The 23,144-nt window shown below is 36.9% G+C and overlaps 1 protein-coding gene across 7 annotated transcripts in view; it reads right to left on the bottom strand.

Moving 5' to 3' along the window:
• Positions 1–23,144, bottom strand: part of ST7L (suppression of tumorigenicity 7 like) — a gene marked incomplete at its 5' end in the record, with an annotated part of 120,071 nt that overhangs the window by 48,363 nt on the left and 48,564 nt on the right. For 3 of the 7 annotated variants that reach the window (XM_082685067.1, XM_082685072.1, XM_082685071.1), the window contains 3 exons: positions 11,921–12,220; positions 18,305–18,397; positions 22,552–22,702. In XM_082685067.1, coding sequence (XP_082541193.1) covers positions 12,042–12,220; positions 18,305–18,397; positions 22,552–22,702 — 423 coding nt within the window. In that variant the 3' untranslated portion in view covers positions 11,921–12,041. Of the gene's footprint in view, positions 1–10,918; positions 11,297–11,920; positions 12,221–18,304; positions 18,398–22,551; positions 22,703–23,144 lie in introns of those variants that run through there. The other 4 variants (XM_082685068.1, XM_082685069.1, XM_082685070.1 and 1 more) reach the window with 3 other exon arrangements.

Raw genomic sequence — 23,144 nt, 5'->3', positions numbered from 1 at the left:
ATTTTCTTAATTATAAGAACTCAATATATAATACATATAACATATAATACATAGTATATGTGTTAACTGTTTATGTTGAGGAGGGTTCTGGTCAACATTAAGTTTTTGGGGAGTCAAAAGTCCTAAGTGAAGGGATGCCTGGGTGGCTCAGTGGGTTAAAGACTCTGCCTTTGGCTCAGGTCATGATCCCAGGGTCTTGGGATCAAGCCCCACATGGGCTCTCTGCTCCATGATGAGCCTGCTCCCTCCACCCCCACCCGACCTCCCTCTCTTCCTACTTGTGATCTCTGCCTGTCAAATAAATAAATAAATAATCTTTAAAAAGACAATGTCTTAAGTAGATTGACCGTACAGGAGGTCAGTGCCCATAACGCCTATGTCATTCATGGCTCAACTATATTATAAGACACACACACACACACAGACACACACACACACACACATAACACTGAATAAGCCAAAAGGTGAACAGTATCCCAAGTGTTTGCTTTACTTAACTGGCACAGTCTGGTGCTAGGAAGCAGCCACTTACACAGCCACTTATGGCATTTGGTTGGTATCATCTTAGTTTTTTCCTCCTTCCCTGGCAGTTTATAAAAGGTGATTTCTGAAACCTTTCACAATAGAAAAGCTCAAGGGTTTACATTCAACTGTGACACCACTATGAATTCATTAAGAAGCATGTTTCAGGTTGCACTATAATTTCCCTATGTAACATAAACCCATGGAATCTGACATAAGCTGATTGCTCATGCTGGTTATTTTATTTACATTTCTGAATGGAAGGGATTTCGATACTCTTAAAATATCTAACTGACTTATTATTTTTCATCTATTCTCCCAGAGCAGCTAGTATAATATAGACATCAAGACAAAAGCCTCTACTTGTATGACTGGTTAAGCGACCAAAGAAAAGTTATTGCTCAAAAGCAATTAAAAAAAAACAATTTAATATGGAACTTGAGGCCAAACAAGAGATATGATTAGTCTCAATGACACCTGAAAGCTAAGAGTTTAAAAAAAAAAAAAAAAAAGTTAAGTAACTGTGTTCATTATCTTTGTCCAAATCCCATAGGAGTAGGTAGTAGCCAGGGGTTCAGAGGGCCTAGAGTTGATTTTTGACTTAACTCTTTCTCTAGAGACCTAATATTGGCAGACATGGTCTTGTCTACATGGGAACATAGGTGAATGGATGAGAGTGGGCTCCTTACAACCCAGAAATATGAAATATGCCTCCTTACCAGCATGTTACAAATCAGACTTCTGAGTTGGAAGATGCTATCATGCATCTAAGTCACTATTTGGAGATACATATTCTGTTAACCCACCCAAAGAATAATAATTTCTATTTATACCAGCAGATATAGCAAGCTTGGATGGATTGCTAGAGAACTAACAATCAGCAGTAAATTCCAAAGCCTCATCTGTAGTCTTCCATCTCCAAGTCATTGTTCAAATTGTCCTACTTCCTTTCTTCTGCTGCCACACTGAGTCAAATCAGTATACTCTTTGGGCGCACTCTTCTACTCTATATACTTCCATCACATTACCATATTTATTGATGACATGTCTAATTAGTATAAGCTCCCTAAGGACAGACATGTTATGTGTCTATTTTGAAATATGTATTCCAAGGTCATATCCCCAATGACCAGTTAGCACATACACTTAAGTCAGCCAATAAAGATTGGAAATATTTTGTAGTTACTCAGAAAATCTTGGTGGTTCCCCCTATAAAAAGGTAGAACTGTGCAGGATGTAGAATCGATCATCAAAATTCAGCTTCACAGAGAAGGAAAAGGTCCCTATTTCAGTGCCTACCCCAATATCCTTTTATTATTTTTAAAAAATTAACATATGTTCTGATTTTCAGAATCAGTGACTGACTGGAGGATGCAGCTTTGACATTAACAGTAGGCTCTGGGAAATTCTGTAGTGGCTCTTTCCTATCTTGCTCACATGACCTAACTCTCACTATCCCATTCTGCTTCACCACGATACTGCACTGTTTCATTTTCCAAACCAGAATGGCCCTTACCTCTTATCAATCTGTCATTAATAGGGATGAGAGGACACGAAAGAGGGTGATGAAAATGTAAAACCACGAGAGGATTTTGTCTCATGGCAGCTGATACGTGAATCTGAGGTGAGACATCTCTTAAGTTCTGATTTGTGGAACACTTCACTTTTTGACAAAATTTAAACTATTCAGGAAAAATAATGAATACCACTGTTTATAAAATATGCACTTGGTCAGTTAGGTGTTAAGATGAAGTCCTACATACCTCATGTTTGGAAGAGAATAGAGGCTCCTCTTTCTATCTTCCTTGTGTGACCGAAAGGGCTCCTAACTAAACAGAGTCTTCTGAAAAGGAAAGTCCTCTCTGAGTCTAGAATGATTTTTTAGGTCACTACATCCTAGGTGAGGCATGTGAAAATAATTCCTCAGTCACTTCCAGTCAAATGAATAAACATGCAAGGGTATGCCAATCTACTGCTGGAGCAGTAGCTTCGGTTCAAACCCCCTCCTGCTAGACTATGAGTTACCTGTGAACACACACTGTACCTCATTCTCCATGGAGGTGCCCAACACATATCTGCTCACCGCATGGAGAAAGGAACAGATCCATCCGTAGTAACATCTTAACATAATGAAGGTGAATGCTGAAAATGTGGAGTACATTACAGAATAATCATTACCACACTGTGGCAAGCTATAGAACGAGAGTTCACGTAGTTTTAAATGCGGAGGCTCTTTAAAAACTACACTTTGAAAACAAACTAAGATAAGCCCTATTGGAATCCTTCCAGTCAATCACCCAATACCGAAAGAAGAAATCTTTTCAGGGTCTCCTGGCCTCTAAGCTACATGTTCTTTAGTGCAGCTGTTGTTGCGGTTGTTGTTTATGGTGGTCTGAACAAGAGCTAAAATACATCCAGAACAAATTAATAAGAAAAGTCTACACAGCTAGGGCTTAGCTGAATTAGAATCCCCAGGCTTCCAGTAAGGGCTAAATCCAAAGGGATCAGAGTCAAGTAAATAAGAAATCCAGCTGAATTTTATCAGAGGGCAAAGTTTCAACTCTGAGTACCCCAGCAACCAAGGATGAATTATGCATAAGATTAGTAAAGTGCCTTCATCCACACCCCAGCCAGGGAACATTCTTCTATCTCACTGTGACTGCAGGAAACACAGCAATGTGTTTGCCTGCCAAGAATGGTTGCAGCTATACTCTAGATAGGAGTCTAACAAACACTAAAGGATTAAAATTTAATTGTAAAGCTGCCGCTACCTGGGAGTCAAAGCTTGAACTCTGGCTTCACAAAGAAAGTGGGACTCCCGTATCTTGAATAGATGAAAACAAGAGCTGGCACGTTCCTAGCAAAGGGTGTGAGAATATGCTCCTTTCTGAATTCTTCCCCAAACTGCTTCTCTTGCTTTATTTCCTACTGGTAATACTCAACTGCTCAGTAAGAACAGAGCCCTTTACTACACTTTGAAGAATATATACATTTCATTTTCAGAACACTTGAAATTATAGGATGAGATGAGAGGGTGATTATGTGGTCTGAATATCAATTAACTGAATATGAGTTCTCTTAATTTTGTCGAGCAGCATCTGAAACCCAAGTAATTTATTTTCTCAAAGCTGGCTGTTAGAGATGGACATAAGGCAATCTTAATGTCATCAGAGAGATAAGACAGATAATTTTATTTTTTCCTCAAATTCAGAAAGAATACTAAAAATAGCTAATCTTGTATTGAGGCCTCATCAACATTAAGAAACATACCTAAGTTTCCTACTTACTAATACAACTACTAGAAGTACACCTGCTACCTAAAATTCCCATGTTAACCAGAAAATACACGCAAGTTATATTTTAGACCAAAAGTTTATTCTGTTCAGTTAAACTTCCCCAGATAATCCTTCATAAACTTACCCTCTGATTTTGAAAGAAGAATGATATTGAAACATGGGGTATACATTTGTAATTTAAATTAAGTTTCTTTTTTTTACCATTTCAGACTGTTGATTAAATTCCCTCTGAATCATTACAAACCTACTGTTTGTGCCTACTGTTTCTTTAGTATTACTGTACATTCAGAGAGTTAGATAGGCTGAAGTTTTTTATATTGTTGTCTAAGTATGTGATGGAATGACCAGTGTTCTTCATTCCTAAGAGGCTTACTAGCAAGAAAAGGAATGAAATTAAAGCGAACCAATTTGAAAGACAAAAAAATAAATGGGCATTCTTTATTTTAAAGCATCAGAGTTCATCAAATAGGCTTATGCTGTAAAGAGGGAAGAGTTCTCCAGGTAGTTGTTCTACTGATGTTTTTGTTTTGCTGTAAGCATTTCTGCAACCTAAAAGTCTTTTCTATTTTCTGAAAATCTGTATCGGCCTTTTCATTCAAAACTCTTCTCCAAATTCATCTCCTGTAGGAAGACTTCCCTAGCAAAACCACTGTACTATCACCACTCCATCATTCTATATCCCTTCAGCATTACTATTTTATTTAAAATGTATTCTTTTGTACTTGTTCTGCTCTAAGTTGTAAACTGACATATTATTGAAACCAAAAATATATATCATGACTAAAGAACTATCTATTGTGTGATTTCAAGCAAGTCACTTAACTTGAATGACTCAAACTTCCCCATTTAAAACATTGGAAAACCACAATCTGTCCTCCAATGGCTCAGGTAAGAAAAAAATGAGAGTCTGAGTATATACTCTTAAGAACAATGATAATAACTAACTGAAATCTAAATTACTCCTGGTTTAGAATCATAATATATTAAGTAGTCATACAAATTTAGTTCTCTTAAACATTAGAAATTTGATTGATGGGAGAAGGAGCAAAGCTTGAAAAGAAAAAAAAGAAAGAAGCCAGTAGGGGCACCTGGGTGGTTCGGTGGGTTGGGCCTCTGCCTTCGGCTCTGGTTGTGACCTCGGGATCCTGGGATTGGGCTCTGCCTCAGGCTCTCTGCTCAGCAGGGAGCCTGCTTCCCCCTCTCTCTCTGCCTGCCTCTCTACCTACTTGTGATCTCTCTGTCAAATAAATAAATTTAAAAAAATAAATAAATAAAAAATAACTAAAGAAAGAAGCCAAGCAAAACTATTCCTCAAGATTATAATTTTATTCTGTATACCATTATTCTATCCATTTAGGGGACTGTGCTGGGTCTGCAAAAAACAAAGATGTTTTCTAAAAAAAAAATCAGGAGTTTCCTGATGTGAATTCTAGTATCACTTGTGTAATGGGTTTGGAATAAGCAATCTACATCAATATCTAAGCACCAGTCTTCTGAAAACAGCAAGGCAGTCCGTTTGCCCCAAGTGCTAATGATTAAGCAATCAGTATATCAGTAGCAATTAGTGACAGGATGTCCTCAACTTTGACACTGGGATGTTGCTTTGGGGGAAAAGGATGGTTAAATATACTGCCAAATAAATTCAGGGAAAGCTTTTGTGAACTTCCCAGTTGACAGGCACATGTTAATAGGGAAAGAATATGTTTTCCACAAACTTCACAACTGAAGGAAACCCTGGGGAAGGGGTATAAACATGCATTAAAAAGTACATTGTCGGGGCGCCTGGGTGGCTCAGTGGGTTAAGTCGCTGCCTTCGGCTCAGGTCATGATCTCGGGGTCCTGGGATTGAGTCCCGCGTCGGGCTCTCTGCTCAACGGGGAGCCTGCTTCCCTCTCTCTCTCTCTGCCTGCCTCTCCATCTACTTGTGGTTTCTCTCTGTCAAATAAATAAATAAAATCTTTAAAAAAAAAAAAAAAGTACATTGTCTTGGGGTGCCTGGGTGGCTCAGTGGGTTAAGCCTCTGCCTTCGGCTCAGGTTATGATCCCAGGGTGCTGGGATCGAGCCCCACATCCAGCTCTCTGCTCAGCGGGGAGCCCGCTTCCTCCTCTCTCTCTGGCTGCCTCTCTGCCTACTTGTGATCTCTCTCTCTAATAAATAAATAAAATCTTTGAAAAAAAAAAAGTACATTGTCTTGACTTTTATTCTTTTTTCCTCATCTTTGAAAAGAAAAGTTTAGTATTTAGAAAAAATGGATAAAGAAGTATAACAGCAATATCACAAACTTCAGTCTGGTTCTTTTTGAAGAACAGTCAGAATGAAGCATGAGAAATACCCCTAATAGAAGTAGAGAACATCTTTTCTCTTGCTAGAAATATCCCAATTAATTAAGAAAATCAAAATGGGAATACGCTAGACTGCCCAAATAAAGACTGAATTCAGTGGCACTAGCAAGAGAACAAAAATGTAAACATACAAAATGTTTTGACCTGTCATTCAGTGGGCTCCTTTTGTTATCAGTATAATCTCTGGGAAATGCTTCAGATATATTGCTGTGGAAATAGTATGTTACAGAAAAATATGTTGTGGGACTATAAGCTTGGTTGCAATTCAAAATGTTTTAAGAACTATGTCAGTTCTTAGGAACTAAAGAAGTCTCACAGGTTTGAAAAGTAATCCATTTTCAAACAAAGTGAAGAAACTTGTTTTACTTGGTTGAATTTCTGAATGTGGCCCTAAGTACTTAATAAAGAAGGATACAACTTTCAAAGGTTTTTAGTATGAATGAAATCAGATGGAGAATATAAAAAATCACTTCCTCCTATGAACAGATTTCATGTCATGGTTATAACAATGGAAAATTAGGAACCTTTAGAAATAATATATTTTTCCACTGGTATATATCAATATAAAGTTATAATTATCTATCAACTCCCCTAGGTATTAAGACGGTCTTTACCCTGGGGGGGGGGGGAATGATGAGAACAGTGCACAAACCTCGAAAGTTTTGATCACTATTCAGTAAAATATACTTGGCATTTATTTCTGCTTATTATTTTTTTAAATGTAATTTGGGGAGAAAAATGTTAATTATTTTTGGGAAGGGGCTGAAGAAATCCCAGTGGAACATTCCGTAGAAAGGTCTTTTGTTAGCATAACATCTGACCTTCTATATCTTTGGAAATCATACAACTTGGCTAATGTAGTCCTTAAAGAATTAATCAAGCAGATTGTTAGGCCCTAGTTACACTGAAGCCAGCCAATTATGAGTTGCTCAGAAATTCATCACTGGCATGTCCAACCACATTTTCCCACATAAAGATTAGTAAAAATATGTGGAAACAGGGCCCATTCCCACCTCAGCCCAGCTATAGTATGTGTTCAGTGAAACAGATTTCAACAAAGTTTTGCTTTAGTGAAACAAACTATTTATTTGGGAATCTTTCTGATCCCTATCTTTGCCCACTAACACCTATTTCTGCCAGGTTGTAAAGGCTAGCTATTCTATTTCATTAAAACCCAACTAGGGGTTTTTATATGCAAACACACTTCCGAATTCAAAGTACTAAAATCACATGCCACAAGCCTGAATTCATCAGTAAGTCAGTGAAACCTCCAAAGACCATCTATAGTCTTCACTGCTGTGATAACGCCCTCCCAAGACTTAGTAAGAAGAAAGCTTTTCTTGCAGGAGAGAAATGAAAGGGGCCAGGCTAGATGAAGATTGGTTCTCTAAGGAGAGGGCAGTGCTGCTCTTAAATAAAGAAGCTTCTTTCAGATAAGCAGAATCAGATTCCAGTTCATTTGGTTTGCTGGCTACCCTTACTTTGAACTCTCATATTTAACCCAGCAGGCTTCAAAGCAGGTGAGAAAATGACCTACTACTTAAAAGCACTTTTTCCTTTTTCAGGAATTCTGGCCTTGGAGAGTATCAGCTCTGATATCAGCACATTCCACATCTCCAGGGATTTATGAATTTTTTTATTTTTTATTTTTTTTTTATTGCTCTATGTCGAATGTCAGACTTGGTTTTCATCTCAGCCAGGAGAAAAATCAAGAAAGAAAACCCTAACTTGCTGAAACTGAAGTCTTATTCCACACAGCTTCATACATGCAAAAGACAGGGCACTAAAACCACTAACCATTCTAATTACTCTTCCATTTATCTCAATCTGAGGCACAGTGAGGATTATAAAAGACCATTAATCCCTAGTGCCTTGTTTCACAAAAAAGCAATTTTTGTAACAAACGTATTTTCACAAATTCAAATTAAATTTAGTCTTTCATATGAGCTAATATAAAAATATATCAGATGAGGAAGAGACCATGGCAACAATGGAAAAAATTTAGGCAATTCTCTTAAATTGCTTTGCCTGACAAAATAGATTAATTTCCATTTTGGCTATCAAATATCTGACCTAATTGAAAATCCTAACATAGGCAGTTTGCAATTTGTCGATATTTGATGTTCTACAAGGCAGTTTGCCAGTACCTACAACCTGAAACATTTCTCCACTTTTGGTGGTACAAATACACATAATGTACGGGCAGTACTGTTTAAATGACACCTCGTCACCATTTATGCTGCAATTTCTATGGGAAAATACATTTTGAGTTTACTAGCAGGACATAACTCCTCCCAACCGTGAGGGGGTTAGGATTTCTCATCACAGCTGCACTTTGGTAATAATGATGACAATGATGGGTGGCGACAAGAGTAACACTTCCCTAGTTTCTACTGTGGCCAGACATGGTTCTAAACACCTGTCATATTTCAAACTCATCTAACCCTCACAAGTGCCTATGAGGGGGAGAAATGGTTAAGTAACTTACCTGAAGTTGCACAGCCAGTAAGTGTCAGGGCTGGAACCCAAAGGAAAGCAGTCTGGCTCCAGAGCCTATGCTCACTGCTATCCCATAAAGCTGTGCCTCTTTACCTAGAAGAGGTGGCACTCTCCAAACCGTATAAATTCCTCCTGTTGCAGGGAGAGGACAGCAGGGCTTCTCAAATTTTAAAAGTGCATATACGATCACCTGCGGGTCTTGCTAAAATGCAGATTCAGGGGACGCCTGGGTGGCTCAGTTGGTTAAGCGGCTGCCTTCGGCTCGGGTCATGATCCCAGGGTCCTGGGATCGAGTCCCACGTCGGGCTCCTTGCTCGGCGGGGAGCCTGCTTCTCCCTCTGCCTCTGCCTGCCACTCTGTCTGCCTGTGCTCACTTTCCCCCCGCCCCCGATAAATAAATAAAATCTTTAAAAAAATAATAATAAATAAATAAAATAAAATAAAATGCAGATTCAGGAAGTTGCTAGTGGCACCAGAGGTTCTGCTTTCTAACAAGTTTCTGGGTGATGGTGAAGCTCCTACTGCATAGGCCATTAAGTAAATAGGGAAAGAAGCAGAATTTGAACCTCTGGCTCCCTCCTGGCTAGCCGGCTGGTAGGCATTTTTACATTGTGTTTATAAGCTGAGGATTGCCTGCATGTAACCATTTTTCATAAATTCTTCAGTGGAACCTGCCCTTGGTACTGCTGCATGGCAAATATTGGTTTGCAGGTATCCTGAGTAAATAGTTTGCTTTTAGGAACTAAAAATGTACATGTAAAGGCCACTGGATAAAATGTGGCTATAAAAGTTTGCTGTGAGGCACATTTTTAACTATATGCGACCAACTATACAAATATCTAAGGATGGTAAATAAATGCCTGTTTATTGCTCATTACCTAGTACTATAGTAAATTAATAACTTTTGGTCTAAAAAAGAAGATTTCAGTTTAAAATGTACAATTATTCATTCTCAGAACCTGCTAGAGGAGTGCTAAGGAGCTTGTGCTATGTAATCTTAAAGACTCTTTTGGAGCATCAGCCATGTCTCAGATAAAGACAGATACTACATACTAACATTGGTGGCTACAGCGGATGGTGACGCTGTATCTCATGGAAGTACATGACTAACATATGCTACATATCGATTCTAGATTCTAAATCTCTCCCTTACTCTATTTTCCCTCCTTTCCAATGCCCTGAGAGAACTCCAAGGACCATCCCTCCCACCGCTTGCCTGTGATCTCAAATACACAGCTGCAGATATTTTTCCAGTTCTTAAATGGATGGGATTCCCTTTCCAGTCATTTTTTTTCCATGCCAGAGTACACAGTAAGGTCATCTCAGTTTGAGATGCACTCACTCCCCAGCCAGCACCACTGTGAACAACAGTTAGCGTACGATCACTACACTTCACTTTTACACCAAAAGGAAACAGTCAGTTTCCAACCCAAATATCTATACTCCCTGAACAATAGTGGAAAGTCACTCTCCTTGAAGACTGACCCAGAATCAAGTGCAGTCTCAGACTGCTAGGCCTACTGCCAGTGGCAACTTAACACATTATACAGCTGACCTTCAGGGAAAAAGGGAAACCAGTGCTTTTACTCCTAGTGCCAGAAGAAAACCAACTAATCTTTAAGGCACCAAATAAACTGTTCTTAAGGTAGCAAAAAAGATTGTGAGGAAACAGGGAGTTAGAACAGATGCATATAGAGAAAAATATAGAAATTACATTGCTGATTAAGGGCTAGTGTTTCTTTAGTTCTCAGTGCTTTTTGATTTGGGACTAAAATGAATTAACATTTTCCTTCTGTGTTTGAAAATGTGAAGATGTATAAGAAAGACCCATTTTTATCCAAATGGCCAAAAGACATATGAAAGTGTTCAACATCACTTGGCAACAGGGAAATACAAATCAAAACCACAGTGAGATACCACTTCACACCACTCAGAATGGCTATAATTAACCATCAGGAAACGACATGTGTTGGTGAGGATGTGAGAAAGGGGAACCCTCCTACACTGTTGGTGGGAATGCAAGCTGGTACAGCCACTCTGGAAAACAGTATGGAAGTTCCTTAAAAAGTTGAAAATAGAGCTACCCTACCTACGACCCAGCAATTGGACTACTGGGTATTTACCCTAAAGATACAAACATAGTGATCTGAAGGGGCATATGCACCCCAGTGTTTATAGCATCAGTATCCACAAGAGCCAAGTTATGGAAAGAGCCCAGATGTCCATTAACAGATGAATGGATAAAGAGGATGCGGTATATACATACAATGGAATATTATGCAGCCATCAAAAATGAAATCTTGCCATTTGCAACAACATGGATAGAACTAGAGAGTATTATGCTAAGCAAAATAAGTCAATCAGAGAAAGACAATTATCATATGAACCCACTGATATGAGGAATTTGAGAAACAAGACAGAGGATCATAGGGGAAGGGAGGGAGAAATGAAACAAGATGAAACCAGAGAAGGAGACAAACCATTAGAGACTCTTAATCTCAGGAAACAAACTGAGGGTTCCTGGAGGATAGGGGCATGGGAGGGATGGAGTGGCTGCGTGATAGTCCTTGGGGAAGGTATGTACTATGGTGAGTGCTGTGAACTGTGTAAGAGTGATGATTCACAAACCTGTACCCCTGAAACAAATAATACATTATATGTTAATTTTTTTAAAAAAGACCTATTTTTAAAGGCTTATAAACTTAAAGGGACTTCTCTTTGGTAATTTTACTTTGAGCCAGTGACATTAATTACTAAGTTTGTATAGAAGAGTAAATAGTCGTGGGATAGTCTCTCTAATATCAGTCTTCACGTACCATCTGAACTCGGCTCAGGAAATGGGGAAGTAGTTCAAATTAAAGGAAAAAATAAGAATAAAGGTCTATCCATGGTTCTACATCCAAGGTTGGGGAAGGCCAATTAAGAATACACAGATACAACAGTGAGAAGCTTTGAGTAAAGAAGCATATTCTGTACCCAGGCGAATGCTCCATCTGTCCATCTTACCTACTTACTCTCCATCAGCAGACTTTATCATTAATAATTTCATTTAAATGGAAAAATTGAAATAGGAAATTGTTTCCCAAATAGGGATTTTTTTGCCAAAAAGAAAGCATTGAAAAGAACTGGGTTATTCCTTAGCTAGGAACAGCGCTATATTTACCACCAAAAGTGATCTACAAAGACCAACTTTATCATGTTGTACCACTGTATTCTTTAAACTTTTACGCAACAAAAATATAGCCCAACTCACCAAAAACTTATGTTTGACACATTTATGGAGCTACTTGACAAATCAATTCCTGTAATTTACGGTAACAAACATCTTCCCCTGATCAGCTGGTTTAGCACAAACAGATCAGAGATGGTTTCTTATGTGTTTTACAAATACTCTACACAAGTCCTTGAGATCATACTTACAGCTTTAGCAAAAACACTCATGATTTCAGGAAACTGGTGTGTGAGAAGAGCTATCATTGCTGTAGAAGAACACAGTCCTGCTGTGAAATGGATGAAAAAAGGAAGCTCCTTCTTTGGGTAAACAGAAACATGATGAAAGGCTGTAAGGGAGAAAAGGCAGAAATGGATTTTATTGGAGAATAAATATAGTGTAGGCCAGTTTTGGTATTTTCAAACAACATTTGAAACTGAAAAGGATAAAATTTTCAAGTCTCAGTGACAAAGAGAAAATCCTGAAACTGAAAAGGAAAATAATTGTTTTAAAGAAAGAACAAGGCATCTCTGGCTAAGTAAGGTAGAAGAAAGTTATCCATTATTTATTCCAGCAGCAATGATGTATCTACAGAGCCGGATGACTGTGCCAGCAATGGGAATAGGATGGCATCGTGGGAAAGAACACTAATTGTAAAGTCATGCTGAGGTAGTTTGAAAAAGAGCTTTGTCACTTATTAGCTGTGTGATCATGAATAAGCTGCTAAACCCTCTCATAGTTGCTATGGAGTTGTTATGATGAACACTCTAAGTCCCTAAATGTGAGTTGTCATAATTCTTTCTCTTTGGGAGTTTGAGAGACAGAAGTGTGGTTGCAGATTTCCCAGAGCCATAATTTTACCTAGTTATTAATAAATGTTCTATGTGTGGCATTTCATAGAGCACCATAAAAATTGAACCAGAACACCAAAGCCCTAGGATTCTGAGCATAAATGAAGTCCCTTGTCTTACCTTATCACATTCCCACATTAACTCAGGTATTATTTTTCTAAGGACTGGATATTTCATTACTAATAGTATTCAAGTACTTATATCTTACTTGAAATTTGATTGAATATACCTGAATACCAATGCTGAGATGAGCCTATTACCATGCTTGGCACACAGTAGGTGCTCAATAAATATCTGTTAAACTGAGAACTATTCTGGGACTTCATTAGTCCAGGAAGTTGACTGCTTAGGGCTGGACACAAACCCAGGAATTCCTGATGTAATATCCTGCATAAGTAAGGGATGACTAATTCAATGCTGAATCAAGGTCAGCTATAAATTTCACTTTTTTTTTCAACATAATGATTCACAGAGAAGATTACACCTAAGTTTCCTTTGGTAGCCATATTTTTTATGTCTTATAATATGCTTAAAAGTATAAGCCAAAAACTGAACTCATTAAAAATCCAGAAAATTTCCACAGGCTTGAGTCACATTTAAAGTAAAAGCACACCAAATCTGAATTTTTTTTTTAAAAAAGTTATAAACATTAGAAGCCGTGGACAACATTGTATTTTCAGGACCCAGAAAACCAGCAGTCCCTTCTGCCCTGTCCCTCAAACATAAGAGGTCAACTTCTTCCAGCAAACCAGGGAAATAAGCTATGGTACTTGCAAAGACAGGGAACACTTACGTATACCAATGCTTACTAAAATTCCTATCACGTAAGAGACAGCAACACTGATAATTAATTAAACTGTATAGCATTTTCTGATTTACAAAGTGCTTTAATTTATATTAGTTTTATTTTTTCAACAGCCTTAAAAGATAGACAGTATTATTTCCACTTTATAAGGTAGAAAACAATATAGCTTTAGTAAGATAAATTCCTAAAATACAAGCCTTTTATATTATAGGAGACACCTAATTTTTTCTTTTTGGATTGCTTTCTTTCTTTCTTTCTTTCTTTTTTAAGATCCCATTTATTTATCTGATACAGAGAGAGATCACAAGTAGGCAGAGAGGTAGGCAGAGATGGGGGGAAGCAGGCTCCCCGCGGAGCAGAGAGCCCGATGCGGGGCTCGATCCCAGGACCCTGAGATCACAACCCAAGCCGAAGGCAGAGGCTTAAACCACTGAGCCACCCAGGTGCCCCTTGGACTGCTTTCTGTAGATTCGTTTGTCAGTCAATGTTTGGCCAATACATCAGTATAATGGATGACTAGTACAGAAACACTCCCTTGGACGTAAAGTTCAAATTTCATCACTGGCTTGTAGAGAAAAATTTATCAGGAGGCATAAAAGACAACTAAATAGCTATGTGAACTAAGGGAATAGTTCAAGTCTGAACTTATGAGGTTCATAAGCAAATTCCAGAATGCTGTAAGTCATATCAAGGTTGAAAGAGAATTGAAAACAAAAAAACATTAAGGACTCCTGGGTATTAGAACTCCACATTATTAAAAATGTGTGCATTCTACCATAGTCCGAGACAGACAAATGCTCTCAGAACAAATAATATAATCAAACAAAACCGCCAGCATATCCCTCCTCTTCTACCCCCTGGATTTGCAAATGTGTAAGTACCCTAGAAATAATAAAGCCCTGCTAAAAAAAGCAAACTCTCCATTCTTGTAGCCTCTGACTCTGGCAGTACATAATAATTACCCTGATTTTGTTCATATTACTATGTAAAATTGGCCTTATATCAGAAAACTTTTGTAATGATTTGGGGGAGGCATTTTATTAGGCTAAACGTATTAACCTAATATAATACACTCATGCATATTGATGTTCCATAATTCCAAAGACTGATTTCTTTGCTTAAATATCCTTGTTTCTATGAATGGAAAAACAACAAGAACAACTACTACCAGCACCACTGTAGAAAAGAAAACAAAATTTCTTTCACTAATGACCTTCTAATTGCCAGAGTCAATGGATTCTTCGTAGTAATCACCTTCCTTGATATCAGATACTCCTCCACACTTGGAAATTTTTCCCTCCCTTTAGTTCCTAGCCTATCTAGTTCTGGTTCTTGTCCTGTCTCTCTGACCACTCCTTCACTGAATCTTCCCAACACCTTATCAGCCACCCATTCCTTCAACATTTTTGTGCCCTCATGGTTCCACTCTGAGTTTACTTCTCACCTACAAAGTCTCCTTTAGTGATTTCATCCATGCCCAGAAAATGAGGATTCCCAAGTTGGTTTGGTGATGTGAAGCAATGCAGAGAGAAAGAGAGAGAAGAGCCCCCAGGAGTCCTGTTTACACAACCTGACTCTGTCCCTAGGCCACAGCTAACTGCACCAGGAATAAACACCTGGATAAATCCATGCTCTCTCTCTCTTCCAGAAGTTTTAGAAACCGGACTGAGATCTTATTCATGGTGTATTATTTGCTTGAACTGATGATGTATAAAGTAGAGCCATGTAAGGGCATCAAGTTTGGTACATGAGTGTCCAAGAAGGGAAAGCCGAATGACAAAGATAGAAAAATGAAGCAGACACACTGAGAGTAGCAGAAACGAGAGCTCATACAGAGAGGAGATGGAGTTGGGAAAGGAGAAAAAGAGAAGTATGAACAGGAGAGACAGAAAAAGGCAGCCAGAGATAGAGATATACAGATAACTGACTCCTGGAAATCCTGATAGTCTTCTAGTTTCTGGTTCTAGTGCCTTCTGAGGTCTGACTAGAATTGCTGCCTTTGGATTCTTTGAGATAATCCAGTCATCTCCTATCAAATTTCTTTGAAGTTTAAAACAGCTATTACCCAAAGAATACCTACAACATTTACTATTTATATAATGTACATGTATTTATATACATATATATCTTATAAATATATCTTAGGCCCACATATTATTTAGAGATATAAAAAATAAAAAATGTGTGTATATATAAGTACTAAATAGATTATATAATAAAATATTTAAGAATGCGTTCATACACATACATATGCACACACACACACATATCTGGTATATATGCAACATACTCAAAGCCTGAATTTATTTACTTCCTCCCACTCCTGTTCCCAAACTCACTCCTCCTGCTGTATAATGGATTTCCCATTCTTCAAGTCAATCAAGTCAGATTTGGGAATCATCCTTGGCCTTAGAGAGATAGGCACTCCCCATCTTCCCATTCCAACTTCCTTATAATCTATTTCATATATGCAGCACTTAACACATGGTTTATCAGTTTTTCTATTAACTCGTGAGCAGTTCAGGAGTTTGGAGTAGGATAAGGAGGAAAAGGTACTAAAATTTAATATTTTTGTTGGGTACTAGCAATATATTTGGCTCATTTATGACATTAAGGAGGGCACTTGATGTAATGAGCAGTAGTATTATATGCAACTGATGAATCACTAAACTCTACCTCTGAAACAAAAAAAGAAAGAAAGAAAGAAATTAATAAATTTCACTAATTAAAATATTTAAAATAAATATTTAATAAATTATTTTAATAAAATAAATTATTTTAATAAATAATTAAAATATTTATCAATTTTCACTGTGAACATTATAGAGATGCATAGAGAGATGATAAAGAGAATCCTGGCCTCTAAGCCTACAATCTAGAAGGGGGAGGTTAAGAAGTACACGAAGTACTTTGAGAGTTCAAAGAAAAACAGATAACTTATCTCAGAGGATGGAAGAAAATAAAAGACCCTGGGAGAAAAATATCAGCATACTCGACTTCCATAATCTCTCCTATATTTTCATCTGTTTGTTTGGACTTTTCAGATCACTATGTTTGTTGGCTGTAAAACTGCAACTTTCCTTCTTTGACTTGAGTTCTAATGGCCCCAGAACTGTAAAAACTGTGGTGTGGGTTTATTATCACCGAAGGAAATATGGTGCTAGTGTTTATAGCCTTCAGCATGCTTACTTATTGGTTAAATCATAAAAAGAAAAGTTACACATAAATTTACCAGTTCACAAAGAAGAGTGAGTGGATAAGGCAGCTGAGACAAATAAGTATAGATCATTCTTTTGATGTCTGGCTTCCTGAAAGCAAGGACTCAATGAGACTCTCAGCGATCTTAACACTATATACATCTGGTTCTGCCCCTAAGTCTGTGACTGCTCTTTTTAGAACTGGAAAGTGTAGTCCCTTCAATTTCATTCTTTGTAAAGATTGTTTTGGCTATTCTGAGTGTTGTACCTTTCCATATAAATTTTGAGGTCAGCTTGTCAGTTTTCGCAAAATCCCTCCTGGGATTTTAGTAGGGATTATATTAAATCTGTAGATCAATTTGGAGAGAATTGCCATATAAATAATATTGGGTTTTCCAATTAATAAACATGGAATGTCTCTCCATTTACTTAGATTTTCTTTAATCTCTCCCAGCAAATTACATTGTTTTTAGCATACAAGACACATACTTCTTTTGTTAAGTCATTCCTAAATTGTTCTTTTTGATGCTACTGTGATTAGAAATGTTTTCTAAAGTTCATTTTTGGACTGATTATTCACTGCCAGTATATAAATATGCAACTAAGTTTTATATGCAGATATTATATCTTGCAAACTTGCTGAACTTGTTTATTAGATCTAAAGTATTTTTATGAATTTCTTAGGATTTCCTACAGAGAACATGATGTCATCTGTGAGTAAAGACAGGTCTTCTTCCTTTCCAACATGAATTCCTTTTATTTATTTATTTTTTTCTGCCTTGATTGCACCGATTAGGATCTCCAGTACAATGCTGAAGAGGAGTGGGGAGAGCAGACATCCCTGCCTTATTCCTAATCTTGGGAAAAAAGCATTCAGTGTTTAAATCATAAAATCACGATTAAGGATGCTGTCAGCTGTGGGGTTTTCGTAGATGCTGTTTGTTAGGTTAAGGAAATTCTCTTTTATTCCTAGTTTGTTCAAAATTTTTACCATGAATGGTTGTTGGATTTTTGTCAGTCGCTTTTCCTGCATCTGTTGTCATTTATTCTCTTAACATGATGCATTGCCTTTTGAAATGTTAAAACACTTGCATTTGTGAGGTAAATCCCACTTGCTCTGGAGTATAATTTTTTTTATATGGATTCAGTTTGCTAATATTTTGTTGACCATGTTTGTGTCTATATTCATGTGGGATATCGTTCTATAGTTTTCTTGTAATGTCTTTGGTTTCGGTATCAGGGTAATACTGGTCTCACAAATAAGCTGGGAAGTGTTCTTTCTTCCTTTCTTTTCTGAAAAGAGTTTGTGAAGGAATGTATTATTACTTCTTCAAATTTTGTAAGATGACTGCTCTTTTTAATATCTTCAATTTTTGTGTTCTTCATTGCATCTCACATAGCATTTTACCCCAAGAATACATGGGAATGAATTTATGCAACTATATCCAAGAAGTGGCTAAAGTAATATTTTAAACAGTATCCTGAACTTCAACCAAACGCAGTTTTACTATGAGAAAAATACTATGAAAAACAATCTCACAAGTACTTTTAAGTTTAGGAAAATTAGAATATTTACTTACTAGGTAATAGCTCTCTGTCAGCAGTCTCTGTGCAGCTGGGATAAGGATAAAATAGATGGCCTTTCTCTAATGGATATGGAATCATTCTAAAAGCTGAGGAAAAAAAAATACACAGGTTGACATTCCATTCAGATTCACTTTCATCTCATACTACAGATCGAAGCTATTTTGGAGACATATCTTTATAAAACTTTCACATAGAATTTATTAATTTTTTTAGCGATACTTTTTAGATGAAAGAAACAAAGTAAGCAAAAGAAGGACTAAGAGGAAGAATAAGATTTATTTAGAGAATAGAATGGTCTGGCTGGAATAAAACTAAAGGGAGTAATGGGTGATAAGGCTGGCTGGATCCTTCTTGCCTCTGTCTCCTGGCTAAAAACAAAACAGACTTAACTCTGTGGGTATGAATTCCTTTTCTTCCAGGTATCTTCATAAAATTGCCACATGTATAACTGTTGTGACTTTAACTGTTAGCAACCTATAAGAGTTCTCAACGGCTCCTAACTTCATGTGTTAGATATCACTAAAATTTTCTACAAGCCGAATTTAACTTAGATCAGAGGTCACCAAAGCATCACCCATTGGCCAGACCTGGACTAATATATATATTTATAAATACAATTTTATTAGAATACAGATGTTAAAACTGCTTGTTCAGGGGTGCCTGGGTGGCTCAGAGGGTTAAGCCTCTGCCTTCAGCTCAGGTCATGATCTTGGAATCCTGGGATCGAGCCCTGCATTGGGCTCTCTGCTCAGCGGGGAGCCTGCTTCCTCCTCTCTCTCTGCCTACTTGTGATGTCTCTCTCTCTCTAATAAATAAATAAGTCTAAAAAAAACCCACCACAACAATCCTGCTTGTTCATTTATATATTATGTAATGCTGCTTTCATGCTACAAGAGTTGGGTAGTTATAACCGCAGCTATAGCCACAGAGACTAAATACTTACCATCTGGCTCTTTACAAAATGAGTTTACCCAACCCAGATGATTATCATCAGTTCTTTCAGACTTCTTCAAGAAGGAATCTTTGTTACCTACTCAACTAGCTGAGTATTCATAAAAATTGTGATAAGGTTTCTGTTTTTCCTTTAGTGCTTAGCTCTATAAACTTCTGTCAAAACATGAATTTTGTTCTGCCACAATAAAAAGTAGGAAGTTGTCCAAAGTCACAGAACAAATCAGTGGTAACACTAGGAAATCATTCATAAAGAAGATTATTTATCAAATATAATGTAAGTTCCATATTTACTGAAAACCTCCTATGTGCAAGGCAGAACATCAGGCACTGAAGATACATACAGGATCAATGAGGTAGAGGACCTAGCTTTGAGGAGCTTATAGACTAGTAGAGAAAAAGCAAAAGGAAGTCTAATTACCCAGACATTCCACTCCTTAGTTTTAGCAGTCCCAGTTTCATTAATCTGCGTATTGTCAGCGGCAAGCATAGTGCCTGACCCTTAGCAAGCAGTTAATGCAGAAGTTCCCAAATTCTCTTGCTTCAAGGATACATAGTACCCTTCAGGTCTCTGTTTATGACGTTCCTAGGCTGAAAGAAATACCTAGCAGTTCCCTTTACTAGTGGGTCCAATATACATATATTTATTAATGGAAAAAATATATAATATGTGTGTGTGTATATATATATACATATACATATAAATTAAAGGGAAATATATATATATATATATATATATATATATATATATACATAAAATGAAGGGGAAAACAATTATTTCATTTTTTAAAGGATTTTATTTTTTTAAAGTAATCTCTACACTCAGTATGGGGCTTGAACCTACAACCCCAAGATCAAGAGCGGTATGCTCTACCGACTGAACTAGCCAGGTGCCTCTTATGATTTCATTTTTAAACAATTACATTTTCTTACTAATGGCATGTATGGACCTCTTGGGCACCACATAACTTTTAAAACCTTTGAATCAGATTAGGCACTGCCATCCTCATTTCCTGTTCCACATTAATTTTTTTGTGTGGTACTTCTTTTAACCACAGCAATTAAGAAAAACCTAGCTTTGCAAAGCTATGACATCAAAAGAAATAGAGAATGGAGAGCCACCTAATGGTGAAACCTTAACCTATGCAGAGCTAACAGTTTGAATGATGCTTGACAGATGTTGAGTACTGCTGTGTTTCCACTGAAATTTTTAAATATCCCATGGCACGCTTGTGAATTTGCTACAATGCCCCAAGGTACCTCAGTACAAAGTTTGGGAACTTAGGGGGATAACCAATTCTAGTTAATGAGTATTGAATTTATTTTTGAATTTTTATTGATAGCAGGAGTGTACTTTTCAAGACAATCATTATAAGAATTCAACTGACAAAATATTTTGATTAAGCTTTTTCATTTTCTAAGTGATTTTAGGAAGTTACAAATAAGGGATCTGGTAGTTAGTTGAAAAACAATCTAGTTCTCCAAAGAAGATACACAAATGGCCAGTTAGGACATAAAAAATTTTTCAACAACACTAATTATTAGGAAAATGCAAATCAAGCCCATAATGAAATACCACTTCACACCCATTAGTACAGCTATTATTAAAAAAAAAAAAAGAACAAATGTTGCCAAGGAAACAAAGAAAGAGAAACCTTTGTGCATTGCTGGTGTAATATAAAATGGTATAGCTGCCACAGAAAATAGTAAGACAGTTCCTCAGAAAATTAAACACAGAATTATATAAGCTACTGGTTCCACTTCTAGGTATATACCCCAAAGAACTGAAAGCAGGAACTCGAACAAATACTTGTAATACCCATATTCATATCAGCATTATTCATAATAACCAAAAGGTGGTAATAACCCAAATGTCCACTGACATATGGATGGATAAACAAAGTACGTATATACATACAGTGGAATATTATTCAGCCCTAAACATGAATGATTTTCTGATATGTGCTGCCACATTATGCTAGTGAAGTAAGCCTGATTTAATATGGCAAACACTCATTATAGGATTCCACTATAGAATATACCCAGTCAGAAACAGAAAGCGGAATGGTTACCAGGGGCTGGAGAGGAGGGAAAAAATGGGGAGTTACTGTCTAATAGGTACAGAATTTTCAGACTGGGATGATGAAAAAGATCTAGGGATAGATGATGGTGATGGTTGCACAACAATGTGAATATACACAATGTACATTTTCAAACTGTTAAAATGGGGGTGCCTGGCTGACCCAGTTGGCGGAGTATGCAATTTGATCTCAGGATTGTGAGTTTGAGCCCCATGTTGGGTGTGGAGATTACTTAAAAATAAAATATTTGAGGGGCGCCTGGGTGGCTCAGTGGGTTAAGCCGCTGCCTTCGGCTCAGGTCATGATCTCAGGGTCCTGGGATCGAGTCCCGCATCGGGCTCTCTGCTCAGCAGGGGGCCTGCTTCCCTTCCTCTCTCTCTGCCTGCTTCTCTGCCTACTTGTGATCTCTCTCTGTCAAATAAATAAATAAAATCTTTAAAAAAAAATAAAATAAAATATTTAAAATATATATTTTTATATATTTTTAAAATATAATTTTAAAAATAAATAAAATGGTTAAAATACTAACTTTTATGCTATGTGTATTTTACCACAATAAAAAAATAGATTTAAAAAAAAAACAAGAGTTGACACTAGTTGTGAAGAAAATAGTTTCAAGATGTAAAATCAGAAAATAAAACAAAAGTCCAGTTTAAAAAATATTACAATATTTTTGTACAACCATATTAAAAAGCCTATAAATCAAGGAATGTAAGTTTTCATTTTTTTCCCTTACAAATATGTAATTTATTTATTTATTTATTTATTTTTAAATTTATTTATTTGACAGACAGAGATCACAAGTAGGCAGAGAGGCAGGCAGAGAGAGAGAGAGAGAGGGAAGCAGGCTTCCTGCGGAGCAGAGAGCCCGATGCGGGGCTCGATCCCAGGACCCTGAGATCATGACCCGAGCCGAAGGCAGCAGCCCAAACCACTGAGCCACCCAGGCGCCCCACAAATATGTAATTTAAATGAACATATGGCAGATACTGTAACAGTTTCTCATTTTGCTCTTCCTAAATGTGGCATCAATATAAGTGTATTAAGTATTTCTCCTACCAATAAACCAAAATACCTCTGGGTTCACTTTGAAAGCAATCTGAAAAACAATACGTAGGGAAACTCAGACGATCTCATTTAAAAAGGCTGTTTGGGAATGTAATGAATAGCCTGAGAGATTAGTAGTACATTTGGAAAAGAATACTTACTGCCTTCCCACGTACACTGTAAGAGATTAAGAGCACCTTCTATTCTCTTCCAGTGCTGAAGATGGAAGAAAGCATAGGCGATTGCTTCACTATCACCCCGTTTCAGAATGTGTTCTGGAGGTAAAATTAGACTTTTCATCTCTAGTAAGTACTAGAAAGATAACACACAGAAAAATGAAAAATTAAACAATGTTAAGTTTAAATACCCACAAAAATGTAGATTCAAATTTTATAATGTCAATTTGCTTTAAAAAACAAACATTAAGCTTGTTGAGATGACAAGAGGTTCACACTGATAACATGTATATAAAATGCTTCTATATGCCAATTTCAAAGATTGGAATATTCCTTAAGTCAAAAATAAGGGATAAATGGCTTATTTATGATCTTGGTAAATATGTAATGGAAACTCATGCTGAGGAAATAATGTGAGAATAAATATGCATTTTTCCAAAAGAGAATTCAGTATAAAAAACATAAAATACAATTTTGCAACAATATTTTGTGGTGACATTCAATTCTTTTTTCTCTCGTTCTCATTTTATAAATGGAGGAACTTAATTGTGAATATGTTCAATTAAACTAATATCTAC

This window comes from Mustela nivalis (genome assembly GCF_964662115.1).
Source record: "Mustela nivalis genome assembly, chromosome: 10".
Lineage (NCBI taxonomy): Eukaryota > Metazoa > Chordata > Mammalia > Carnivora > Mustelidae > Mustela > Mustela nivalis.
The sequence above is the reverse complement of the archived record's forward strand: the minus strand, read 5'-3'. Positions and strand labels throughout refer to the sequence as shown.